The sequence below is a fragment of the Dermacentor variabilis genome, chromosome 6, assembly GCF_050947875.1.
Source record: "Dermacentor variabilis isolate Ectoservices chromosome 6, ASM5094787v1, whole genome shotgun sequence".
NCBI lineage: Eukaryota > Metazoa > Arthropoda > Arachnida > Ixodida > Ixodidae > Dermacentor > Dermacentor variabilis.
The window spans coordinates 183,452,729-183,466,509 of record NC_134573.1 but is presented as its reverse complement, the minus strand read 5'-3'; the positions used below and the strand labels follow the sequence as shown (position 1 = coordinate 183,466,509).

The window sequence follows — 13,781 nt, the reverse complement described above, 5'->3', positions numbered from 1 at the left end:
CGCCACTGCTCAGTCTCGGCGGCCTGTTTGTTGACCGTCCGTTCGCTCGGCGTACCGCTGCTCTTCGGCCACGCGTATCGCGTCGGCCCGTCGCTTCGCCTCTTCCCTCGTCGCTTCAGTAAGCGCAGCATGCCTCTGTAGTCTCTGCAGAGCCTTTGCACTCTTCCGCTCCTCTTGCACTTCATACCTTCGAGGGTCCATTGTTGTACCTCTAAGTAGAGGTCTAAGCGCAAGATAGCGCAGCTAACGCAACTGAACCGCGTCTGCATGTAGCGCGCACGCCCGCGCCGGCGACTGGAGCGAGGAAAAGAGGCGCCAAACCAGTTAGCGACGGACACGTGGGAGAGCGCGCATGTGCATGGAGGAAGGAGGGGCAGTGCCAGTTGATGCCGGCGAGCGGGCGCACAAGGGTGCGTGCGCATCGGCAACAAACTTGGTGACCTTGGACGGGCTGGCGTTTGACCTTGGCTCCGACTAGGCAGAGAAATGCTTCCCATTAAAGAAAAAAATTAAGGGAGTCGCTATCAAAGATTAGAAGTGGTTGGTCAGGAGAGACAGTTAAAAGAAGAGGCGAAATTAAACTACTTTCTGAGGCCTGAGCATACAGTCTTCGAACGCCAACCAATAAAAGACGGCATAGCCAAGATCACTTCACAGCGACGTCGTTGCTGCGATTACGTGTGAAGGAGAATGTTCGCTCGGTAATGCCCCCTCCGAATGTCGACGCAATTGATTGAGAGACTCATTGGAGCCCGCGCAACAAAAATTTGAAGATGACGGCCATTTCACAGTTGATGTGTTGGCAAAGTAGAAGTTCGTGGGGTAGTTGAGCTCTTTGGGTTTTCCAAAAATTCTATGGAGTATTCAACCGTTCGTTGTTTCAATACTGTCGGGCATGTCAAAATGAAACATTGTGGTTCTTTTTTTTTCTTTTTTATCGAACTCTGCTTTGATAGAACTTAGGTTGTGATTCTCCGAGGTCTCACTAGGGCGCACGCGCGCGTTCGTGTATGTGTGTTGCGTGAGTACGTGCGTGCATGCGTGATATTCGCTTTCCATCGGGAACAACACTGTAGCTAACTGTTCAAAATTTTACTCCTGCACTCTAGCCTGCCTATTCCAGTTGCATTGCGTGTTACCTCTCTCGCTGCAGCAATGGATTACACGCTTGCATGATCTGAATACCTGCTTCATATTTCGACATTATCCAAAGCTTTTATAAACACCCACCAAAGCAATGCCCACATCCCCCACCCTGCCCCAATCGCTGCTTTTAAAACCAAAGGCCTCACGAAGGTCGACAATATGCATTCACGTCACGATAAATATGTTGACACTGTGACAAGCATGTTCTTAATTACTCATGTGTTAATATTGCAGTCTAAACAGAGGCATGCACAGAACTCGCACGCATGCGCATAACCCATGGCCACGGAACACACGCGCACGCACACACGTGCACAGACGAACCTGTGTGTCTCCCGATTAGGGAGAAAAAAAAAAAACTTGAGGAGCACACCCTTGGTAGTCAGCGTCTCTTTTTTTTTTTTTACTTTGATTACTTCAGGTGGTGTTTTTCATTTCACACGTGCTCGAATATGGTAACACAATTTGGTTTCCTAAAATTATTGTTCCAATTACGAATAAATACTACGTTGTATATATCCCTAGCTGACACCAGACCTACCCGCCATAAGCATTCACTAACACTTAAAGAATATGCATTTCGCACTGAGGGGTTTAGCTATTCGTTCTTTCCTCTTGCAATAAGAGAATGGAACAGCCTCGACCCCTGCATAACGATTAACACATCGTTGCCGAAATTTGTAACCCTTATAGAAGAACAGTTGCGCAATAATTAGATTATGCTAGCCGGAAATAACACGCCACTCACGTCGTTGTATAGGATAAAATCTGTACAAGCCTTGTATTTGTCTATGAAATTTCACCCCTTTTTGCCAAATGCACTGTATCATTCATGTTTTATTTCCTGCCATATGTGTCTGTCTGCTTCGTGTCGATTGCAAATATCATTTTTGAAATTATTTAAACCTGTTTTTATTGATATTTTTGAGTATATAATATATGCCCAACCTGTGAGAATCCCACTAGGATTGATAGTATCTGAAATAAATAAAAGAAAAGAACATTGCGAGATTTCTTGTTTCTTGTTCTTTTCCCTTCACAGATGGAACCATTCATGAACTTTTTCGGGATGTTGCTGTCCACGATAGCGTACATCATACTCGGCCCAATCCCGATCATACCAATTCCCCCGTAAGCAAATGTACCTTTGCACTTTCTTCATCTCATGCGTATAAACCTATATACGTACATCTCATGCATATAAAAGGCGCTTGCGACTAAGCCAGTTCGTCAGGCTACATAAAACGTTAGTAGCCCTTACAGGCTCAGAACTCGCATAATTTTTTTCTTGAAAGCTGCCTGCGAACAGCAACATGTTGTTCGAGCAGCGAGATGACAAAATCTCCTTTAAGACAATCTTTGCGTTCTACTGAGATAGCGCAGACTGAACAACTTTTAAAGCAGCACTTTCCAGCTGTATCACACGGGCATGTCGGAAGCCTTTGAACTCAGAGCCTGTCAAGCTAAAAACTGTCAAGTGACCCCTGTGTTACATGCGATTCACGAAAAGTCATACCGTTGACAGTCTGTCAAGTCTGTGGAGCAGCATTTCACCTCGACCGAAAGGCTGGAAGACGATAAACAGGCGGAAGCAAGCATTTTCTTCCGCATTTTGGTCACACTAGAGTGCCGAAAATAATAACCTCCCAATTATACAACACAACATTTATTTACTACAAAGAAAAAACATTCATGAAAGAACAATACAAGAAACGCTGCAACGGACAGCCTGTAGCGGCTCCGCCATGCGATGAGGCGAAGTTGGTGTGAAGCAACACGAGCCGACCACATTGTCTTTCTGTACCACCCCCCGTCATATTGTTTCCAGGCAAGACTCCATGGCTCTATTTATGACAGGGAACATAAAAATTTTAACTTCAGAGATTCAAACAATGTGCTATAGTAACATAGCGAACATCAAAACAACCTATAACAATACTAAGTATGTCTTGCTTTAATCGCTTAAATTTGCAGGGAGATAATTTCTGGTACAATCCCGTTACTGGGAGGGAGCAGTGACGTCACAAACGCCTGGTGTCAGAATACAGAAACATCGCTAATTATTTCACCTTTCCCACTCAGAAGGGATGCGACTCTCCGCGTTCGGTGAATTCTGGAAATAATGAAGGCTATCGACAGGAGCGGCTACATGAAGGTGACCATGTGACACAGCTGTTAGCAACGTGCATGCAGTGTGTGAGCCTCTCACTAAATAATTTGAAGCCCGCCACGCGCTTCACAACTTGCGGTATATGCGGTACACTGCAGTACTTCTGGTTCTCAGAGCAAACAAAACCATACATTGCGTAGCCGCCTGTTTAGATGGAAATTGTCTCTCTTGCGACTGACAATGCGGTTTTAATGTTGTTCACGATTCTCGCTCATTGGTTCCTGATACCCAGATACGATGTGGAAACTGTAAGGCAGGCAGACAGGTAGGCAGGCAATGAACTTTATTTAGGTCCTGAGCGCGTCTCAGAAAAAAACCCAAAAGAGTTGGTATGTTATTATTTTATGTGCGGCTCCTGTCTTCTGGACCTGCTGTATTTCTTCCTAAAGTATCGGTCGCGCGAATGACTGTTTCACATGATTTGCTGAGCAGCTGTGCCATGTGCTCTTCTGCGCGTTTCAGGAACGTTTTCTTCGTATACATCTCCCAGGTGTTCATCGGCATCGGCATGGCAGTCACATACGTCAGCCCCTACATGCATGCCCTCAGACATGTCATGTAAGCAGCCAGTTATCATATTAATTTTATTTTATTTTTTGGCCCTAACGAAGCGAAATAGAAAAGCCTATTTAGGGCTAGGTTGCGACAGTAAGTTCGTGATTACTTTACGCACACAGTTCGCAAATTTTACAAACTATAAGAGTGGCCCCGTATTACAATCTGGATTGCCCGTCTTTAGTACTGTTGATGTGCTTGATTTAGCCACATGTTAAATTAGAGCGAGGTTCTGTTCCTAAGGAAACACACTACAGTCGAACCTCCTTACAAGGAAATCGGATTCGACAGACCAATACCTTCGTTATATCCGATAATCATTAAAAGCAAGTATTTGTTACGCACTGATAGCATCATCAGAAAGCATTACATTTTCACTTTATTACATCCGACAATTCCTCATGTCCATTTTAGTTAGGTAGAGGTATGACTGTAATTCGCTTTATTAGTTTTTATTTTAAGCTTCACATCCCGGTGGCAGGATGACTTGGCGACATTAAAACAATAAGAAAGGCTGCACATTTAGTAATGTAATGATGTCAGCTTGATGTGCTATTATCTAATTTTCTAGGCAAATAACTAGATTTACTAGAGTACACAATACTTTTTTCCAACTAGTTCGTCCTGTACGATATAGTAGAATGTCGCAGCAGTTAGCCTTTATGTACATGTTTTAAAAGATCCGCAAGTCTTTCCTCAGGTGGTGACACCGATTCATCGTCATGTGAACGATCATCATTGAACAAATTAGAAATGACGATGAGAAAGGCGACGTTATTACCAAGAGTACTGTTAGGAATGCTATTAGCGATAGATGCAGAAACGAAGCTGGTCGAACAAGTCGAACATGGTATTCGCTTAATATATATATATATATATATATATATATATATATATATATATATATATATATATATATATATATATATATATATATATATATATATATATATATATATTGTTACGGTGGAAGACAGGACAAGGTCGTCGATGGTAAAGGCGACGAAGTGGCAACAGCCTCTCGGGGTTCTGTGTTGTTGTATATATACGCATCGTGTAAATACATCGCGTAAATAGCTTATACCCGTGACATTTTGGTGGAGGTGCCGGGTATCGATCCCAGTAGCTGACTATATATATATATATATATATATATATATATATATATATATATATATATATATATGAAAGGGAGGGGCCATGCGTGCTGTGCATGTATAAAGGATAGCATCCCACCCGTTTCGTAGGTCCCAGAAGTTTGGCATCGTGCCAGCAAAAATAAACCTTTTGAAGGCTACTTCCAAGGAGATTGAAAGACTGAGACAAATTTGCTGCAAATAAGTATCGTAACAGGCTTGACGCTCTGTCAGGGCTGGAAGTAGAACTGGGGCATTGCAAAACGCAACTTAACACTATGACTTAGGTAATACAGACATTAGAAAAGAGAATAGACGACCTCGAAAATAGGAGCAGAAGATCCAACCTAATCGTCTATGGACTGCCGGAAACAAAAACTGAGACAAGTGAAGCCCTCGAACAAGCAGTAAACAAGGACGTAATACAAGATAAACTTAGCTGCAATCGACTGCGATTGAAAGCATCTACCGGCTAGGTAAGCCCTCTCCCAATAAAACCACACCAGTTATCTTCAAACTTGTAGATCCGCGACAGAAGGAAGCAATATTAAGGAATGGCAAGTATTTTAAGGACACCAATTACGCTGTCGGTGAATATTTCTGTCGCAAAACTCACGAAATCAGGAAGAAGCTTTGGGACAAAGCGAGACCAAACCGAGACGAAACAGAAAAAAAGTAGCGCTGGCTTTCCTTAAGCTGTTTATAAATGACTGCGCATTTGTTTGGGATGACGAGATAGAAGAAAGAGTGCCACTAAACAAACCAAAAAACTACGAAATACCAAGTCTTCCGAGCACTCGGAGCACCACAAAGAACAAAAATAACATTACTAAACGTGAATGCCAGAAGTGTAGTGAATAAAGTGCTGCTACTTGAAGACTTGTTGCTACTTTATGAACCAGACATTGTGGCATTCCCGGAAACCTGTCTGTCACCAGCTGTACTCGATCAGGAATTCGCTGCTCCTAGCTACGCTGTCATCCGGAAAGGCACACCATATCGTGGCGGAGGCGTGGCATTGTTACTTCAAAGTGCCATTTCATATACACTGCTGCCTCACGTCCCGGACACAGAAGCGGTTTCCTGCAAAATAACTTGAAATGGTACAAGCATAGGGGCGGGTCGCTTTTGTCGTCGCCCATCCTCTGGTCCCGAATCCATAGTTTCTACCCGCGATTTTCTTCAGCAACATGTCCGTAGGTCTGCAGTCATACTAATTGGTGAGTTTGACATTGCTGATATTAAGTGTAGCAGCATGCACAAAACCTCTCAGGGTTCAGAGGCTTTATTCGATTTAATGTTAAATTTCAACCTCCATCATGTTGTTCCATGCCCAACGCGTGTTCAAGGAACAGCCACAAGTATATTAGATCTAATACTTATTAGTAGTCACCTTAGCATTAACAACGCTCAAGTTGGCATTTTTGAGCGTACTTCGAACCACAGAGTGTCCATCTACCGGTTAATACTCGATCACTGCTTACAGTTTCAATCAATAGTAACTCATGTTCCGAACTTCAGTAAAGCAGATGACGCCAGCTTGCTTATTTAGCTCATGAATTTGGCGAGTTCATGGAATTGAGCTGTGATCTTGCCACAACTGTAAATGAGCCTTGGGTATACGATTCAATCACATTGTTTATTACTTTATGAATAACCTTATTCCACCATGGCTTACATTGCCCCAAAGAAATAACCGCTGGATAACAGGATAAATTCTACACGCAAAGCGGAAAGTTAAACGACTACGGAAAGCGGTAAAGAAAAAGTGCTGCATTGGGAATGTATCAAAACTAAAAACAGCGATTTCAAGCTTCAATACTAAAACAAAGCAAGCAAAAGAACATTACTTCAAAGTAACGCTACCATCTCTCATTACTGGTAAACCGCAGAGGTTCTAGAAGCATTTCCGCCCTAGGAAAACAAGCAGTCCTGAACTAACATTGGAAAAGAAAAGGGCGAAGTCTAATATACTCAACTTTTTCCGCTTTGTCTTCACGAAAGATAACGGAAAAATCCCGCAGCTTATACTCCCCGATATTACCGGAATCAACCCAATAGATGTAAATGACGAAGGAATATTTAGCCCTTTGCTCGAACTAGACTCAAAAAAGTCTTCAGAACCAGGTGACGTCTCCAATCCTTTTCTTAAACGATATGCAGAATTGTGCAGCAAATACCTTGGTTTGGTTTTCCGCAAATCTCTTGCTGTATCAAAATTCCCAGATGACTGGAAGAAAGCTAAAATAACACCGATCCCCAAAGCAGGAAATAGCGATGACGCTTCAAACTTCCGACCATTATCGTTAACCAGCACGTCGTGCAAAATATCGGAACATATAATCTTAAAACACTTAATCGTTTTCTTGGAGACGAGCGGCATTTTGTCATCTAGCCAGCACGGGTTCCGTAGCAAATTATCAACGATACCGCAACTAACAGAGGTTGTTCATGATTTATCTCTGTCTATTAACAACTGCGCGCCAGCAGATATTATACTACTAGACTTTTCTAAGGCCTTTCATTCCGTATGTCACAGCAAATTAATTGCAAAGCTCCGAAATATCATCCGATATGGATTATTGACACGTTGGATTGAAGACTTTTTTACTGACCGTCCCCAATATGTCCTGTTTGAGCAAGTACCATCAGGAACCCTGACTGTCGCTTCCAGAGTACCGCAAGGCTCCCTTCTGGGGCTTTTGTTATTTCTTATTTTCATTAATGATATCACAGACAATATCTCTTGCAACATTAGGCTCTTCGCCGACGACTGCATTATTTACAAAGAAATTAACAGTAATTGAGCTCACCTTGCCCTAACTGATTCCTTAAACCATCTCTCGAACTGGTGCGACACTGGCAAATGTCGATTAACCCTAAGAAACACTATGTATGACGATAACGCGAAATAAAGAAGCTAGCGAATATGATTACAGCATTAAAGGCACTAGGCTTCAAGAAGTGAATGAACAAACATATTTGGGTGCCACGATTGCTTCAAACCTCAAATAGGATGCGCACATTCCCAATATTACTTCAGTTGCCCTGTGCAATCTCTTTTATCTCGCAGATGCCTCCGGCTGGCCCCTGAATATAACAAGCTTTTAGCCTATACTACCTATGTTAGACCGGTGTTAGAATACGCTAACACAGTACGGTTTTCTTGTACAGTCACAAACATTAAAAAGTGGCAAATGTACAAAGGAAGGCTGCAAGATTCATCTGCAACAAATCGTGTATAAGCGCACTGATTCCCCCACAAATATGTTGACAAATTCTGGCCTCCAAACACTGGCAATTAGAGCTAAACAAGCGAGCCTGAAATTTCTTTCTGAGCTACTACTACAAAATTGATACATCATTGTACATCCGTCCATCAGCACCTCGCGTAACTAGGCACAAACATTCACACTCACTAAAAGAGTACTCTTACCACAATGACACGTTCAAGCACTCTATTTTTCCACTTGCTCTCAGGGAATGGAGTTGTTTAGATCCCTCGGTTACTAATGCGAATTCATTATCGGACTTTGCCTCAAAAATAGAAAAATCATCTGTTAATGCCGTAACGCTCTTAGCCCTAGAGGCATTTCGCCATCATTTGAATCATATTAGTGGCCGAGTGCTCACAACCGAGTGTTTTCAGGTTTGCTCTTATCTGCCTGTGTACCACTCCACTTCATGTATAATTTCTGTTATCTTTTGCTGTTTACGTTGTGTTATCTGAGGTTAAAAATGTGTGTTTTGTATATTAGTTCTATTATAAGTGTGTATAAGTTATAAGCGTTACAAGTGTGTTCATAGAATTTCAGCTTGGAATTCATTCCTAATTATCATTCAGGAAACTTATTGTGGATATCTTTATCGCTTATACCTCTTTGATGAGTGTCACTGCATTGGATTCCTGTTTGAGCTTTGCCGTATGTTGCTGATGTATTATTATACCTACATGTACAATCTGTGCGCCCACCTCCTATTGTCTCAGAAAGAGATTGGCAGTATCGAAAAATAAATAAATAAATTGAATGCGCGGCTATAACATTGAATGATTGCACTGCATTAGATTAATTCAAGACCAGCCGCGGTGACTTAGTGGCTATCAGAATAGGGACAGTTTGTGCTTGTTGTTTCAACATATTGACAAATTGTAGCGCAGAAAAACTTGCACAGAAGATATGTGAGACAGCAGACAAGCGTTGGCACCAACAAAGGTTTACTTTCTGCGACCCGCGTTCATGCTAAAAGCTCATCGTCATTACACATGCGCCATTCACTTTCTTAGGAAGGTTAACTCTTTATCTCAAAGGTGCACAGATGGGTTACTCACACACCCAGAATTAAGTCTGCCTCTATTATTTCAAGTGTAAGTTATCACGTCTTGTTGCTGAGCACGAGGTCGTGCGTTCGACGCCAGGCGGCAGCGGCTTGATTCCGACGGAGGTGGAATGCAAGAACGCTCGTGTGCAAAGCACTGGGTACACAATTAAGAGCCCCAGTTGTGAATATCCACTGCCTCCTATTCTCGGCGTCTCTTGTAGTTAAATTGTGGCTTTCGAGACTTAAAAACCGTGATCTAATTCTGGTCATTCTGTTCGACAGTGAAAACGCTGGTTACCCCGACAACGAGAAAACCCACGGAGTAGTCACAAGTGCCACATACCAGTTCATGGTCTTTGGGTAAGCGAAAAGACACATAACGTTAACATTCAATACTGCCGCTCCATTGATCGCTGACTCGCTTATTTTTGCCACCTTTGCTCTAGCGCCGTCGTAACTTCTCCCTTGGCGGGCTTTGTGACCCAGAGGCTGGGCTTTCCGTTTTCTTCCATGATTTTCGCCGGTTTTCTGGCTTTTTGGGTAAGTTCAATAATGTATTGCAAGGCAAAGGACATTTAAATAAAAGAGCATTCGCTCATTTGTGCTAATCTGTTAGCTTAGGAGTGTCAAATGGAAATAAAGTGTGTGGGGGGAAGTGTTAGAAGGCGGTCACGTGGTACCGGCAGAGAGGGGAAGGGCTAGCTTAGAAGAGCGCATATATATATATATATATATATATATATATATATATATATATATATATATATATATATATATATATATATATATATATATATATATATATATTGAAACAAGCAAGTGCGTGTGCAGATAGAACAGAAAACAAAGCATTTAATTTCGACGTATCGGCCAGGGTCCGACCTTCATTAAGAATGACTGCAAGCACCCAGAGCTCAATTTATACATTTTTAACTGCAAGGGTGAAGCGTATATATATATATAAAAAAACTTCGGTGTCATGAATACCAACACGTGTACATTCAGCAGCGTCCACAAGGGAGGGGCGTGAGATATATGAGATGGGAATACGCAGCCAATATAAATTTATTATAAGAAGCCAACAGACACTGACAGCAAGGACAACATAGGTGAAATTACTTGCGCTTAATAAATGAAATAATGAAACGATAAATTAATGGAAATTAAAGTGGATGAAAAAACAACTTGCCGCAGGTTGGAACCGAACCCACAACCTTCGCATTTCGCATGCGATGCTCTACCAATTGAGCTACCGCGGCGCCGTTTCACCATCCACTTTCTTGGGTATTTATGTGTCCTAGTAGAACCCTGGGAGTGTTAGCCAGCGCCACTACTCACAGACCGAAGGTGCGAAGGTTACCCATATATATATAGGTGCCCTTCGGCTCGAAGAGGCAGCACATGTGTCGAGTGAGCTCCTGAACCATACTTTGCAATTTGCAATGAGGCGAACGTGGCTTAAATAATGCATCCTGATCCTCAAAGAGATGCGATGAAATTCCACCGTCATTTCTGTCGTCTTTACGGATAAACCGCCACAGCAATATTTGCTCGGAATCGTAATTATCAATGACTATAAAATCAAAGTTACCTTGCGTAGACTTCACCGGAATAGATAACGTTCTTTGTTGCTGTTATTGCCAATAACCTAATAATCTCTAGTGTTCTTTTATTTATTTCATCTTTTCCTGACGTCGTGATGAGCTAGGAGTTTGTGTGGTTGCGAGGGTAATGAGTAGCCAGCAACGCAGTCTGCTTGCGAGCCTCGAAGCCTTATGGTAAATTTTTCTTTGCTTGAAGAGGGCGCTGGTGAGAACACGCAAGCGTAGTCGATGATGAATCACGTCTGTTGAACAGGTAGTACTTCCGACAAGGAGTACGAGAACTCGCTTAACAGCTTCGCCGTTTTTGATGTATCACTTGCTCAGATTAACATACATCTGCGAATTTCGTTTTTCTTTTCTGTTTTGTTTATTTTGTCTGGTAAATGAAAGATTCGCTTAATTATAGCTGTAATTTATATTGAATAACAAGCAAACTATACTGTTCGGACTGCGACTCGTTTTCTTTGCGTGGTGATGACCTTTAAGCAGGTAATTGGTCGCTTTCCCCTTTCCGCCTGCTGCGTGTTAATCGCGCATTACGCAACAATGTGGGGCAGAAAGTTGATGAACGTGTTTGCGGGTTCTTTGGCTTTAAGGCTGTAAGACGTGAAAACATCTGTCGTTTGCTAGGAGCTCATCGTGCATTTCCTTTGCGAACGCTCTTGTTTCAGCTCGCAAATAAAAACCGCTTGTTGAACACTGCAGATGGAGATGACTCGCTGTTGCAGCAAATGATTCTGGGATAGTGATCTACGATAACCACATAGGGGCAAGGGCCTTTATGACGCGCCGTTGAGCTTCTCTGGGCATTTTTTTATTGTGCGACACGTTGAGACAGCTGTCCCGCACTTCTTGCGAGAGCACATTTCTCCGTTTTAGTTCTTCTCTTGCTGTCTTTCTCTTTCTCCATTATGTAAAGAGTGGCTAACCTCTCTATCTCTTCCTCTTGTTATAGGCTCTCCTTCACAAATAAATTAGTCGTTTTCTACTTTGGACGCCCTAAATTATGCTTTGTAATTCTTTTTTTAATTACGACAGCATGTCATTTGGCACAGCTTTGTAATTGAAAGACGAGCATCGCCAGTAACACTAACAGGTCTGCTAGCGCCACAACCTTTATGCGGCAATGGCACCTAACTGTGTTGTGTTCCTTTGATGACGTGGGACTAATTTAAGAAATATACGCTCCCCCTCTCCCCCCCTCCCCCCCACACACACTGCACTAGCATGATGCAGCAAGAAAAAAAAAGAATTCGACATTACCTGCAAAGTCAAATTGGAGGACAGTATCATGTCCTTCTTAAGCGTGAAGACAAGTTGCATAATTTCTGACTTTCTGGCAAATTGAGCACGTCGTGCTTCTTTCTTTTCTTGCTTGCTTTCTTTCTTGTTTTTCATTGTCGCTTCAGAAAAATGCCCAATTGTAGTTACGTTTGTGTCTTGAAGCAGATTTCTATCGTTTTCTGCGAGAGACTCGCACGGCAAATTTAATTTGCAGTACTATATGTTTTCACTTTACCCGGCGTTCCACTGTCGAACGCAGTGCCGCAACTTCTCTTTCCGGTGGGTTGCGGTCATGTTTCTGTATACGGACGGAATGCCAAACGCCAGTGCACTACGGTTTAAGCGAACTTTTTGAGCAAAACCTGAGGTGGCCAAAATCACCCTTGAAGCAGAGTCCTGAACCCTCCGTAATGGCACCTATCGTTGCCGACACACAGGTGTAAGGCTCATGTACGAGTCACGCTTATTTACGAGATTATGAGATGTGCTCTGTTAAAACTTCCAGCTTTGGGTAGCGTTGAAGGGGTGAGTGAACGAATGACCTACGGTCGCTGACTTCCTTCTTTCTTATTGTTCTTTCTTTTCCCCTCCTCCTGCTCAATTTTGCAGACCATCGTGACGGGTTTTGTGTGGTTGCACCTAGATTACTCACTTTTCTGCAAGCAGCGACGACCGAGCTACCAAAAACACCCCGTTCTGGAGGATGAAGGCAAGGCGCAGACGGCGCCCAACTCTTCGTGGTCTTACTGAAAAGTATCGGTCATTCTCGTTGAGTACTCCTCGTCTAGAAGTGCTGTATAGTGCTCCAATAGTGTAAATAAGCAAAACTGGACACATGAAACCTTATCTGTGATTTCACGCGGTATCTAGTGTGGTTGTGAGTGGCACGTGCTGAAGTGGCGTGGACAAGTCAGGTACGTGCGCATAATTCTGGTCGCGCTTAGATAAGAGTTCCTTTTCTTTTCCTCAACAGAATTGATGCAAAGAGAAACGTGAAAGTATCGCAAGCAATTCTGAGTAAAAACTTCGGAAGAAGTGTTGTCCAAAGTGAGTCATTTTTGGCAAACTTGATGAATGAGGCCGTTTTACGGAGGCAACAAATGCCTTGTCAACCAACTTGCTTGTAGCTATAAATGAGGGCCGCGCTCCCGTTGAGAACTGTCCAACTGACGGGAATAATTTTTTTCTGGTGGAAATTATTTGTGGAACTAAGGACGGGCTGTCTACGGCGACTCAGTGAAAGGATGAATAAGTCAACCTGGAATGAAAAGTGAACCAATAATGGATTCTGATCGATTCACCTTGGCTCGGTTCGTTGTCCGCAGAAATTGTTTTGAAGGCAGGCATGCGGCACCTTTCAACAGAGCGCATGAGTGAATGTGGTAAGCTTTTACCACCGCGAAGATGAGACGAAGGACGAGGACCATGAAGAGACACAGACGAGCGCTCGCCGACGACAGCGCTCGTATGTGTCTCTTCGTATTCTTCGTCCTTCGTCTCGTTTTCTTCGCGCTGGTAAAACTTTGCTTCAAGATCATGAACCAACTAACTCACACCTCAGTCCTG

At 42.8% G+C, this 13,781-nt stretch overlaps 1 protein-coding gene across 4 annotated transcripts in view; it reads left to right on the top strand.

Annotated features, from left to right (window-relative positions):
* The window catches only part of LOC142585927 (MFS-type transporter SLC18B1-like), a 96,610-nt gene extending 83,344 nt beyond the window's left edge, over positions 1–13,266 (top strand). For 2 of the 4 annotated variants that reach the window (XM_075697032.1, XM_075697031.1), the window contains 5 exons: positions 2,189–2,277; positions 3,779–3,874; positions 9,610–9,687; positions 9,774–9,867; positions 12,825–13,262. In XM_075697032.1, the coding sequence (XP_075553147.1) occupies positions 2,189–2,277; positions 3,779–3,874; positions 9,610–9,687; positions 9,774–9,867; positions 12,825–12,965 (498 nt within the window). In that variant the 3' untranslated portion in view covers positions 12,966–13,262. Of the gene's footprint in view, positions 1–2,188; positions 2,278–3,778; positions 3,875–9,609; positions 9,688–9,773; positions 9,868–12,824 lie in introns of all 4 variants that reach the window. The other 2 variants (XR_012829151.1, XM_075697030.1) reach the window with 2 other exon arrangements.
* Positions 13,267–13,781: the final 515 nt, after the last annotated feature.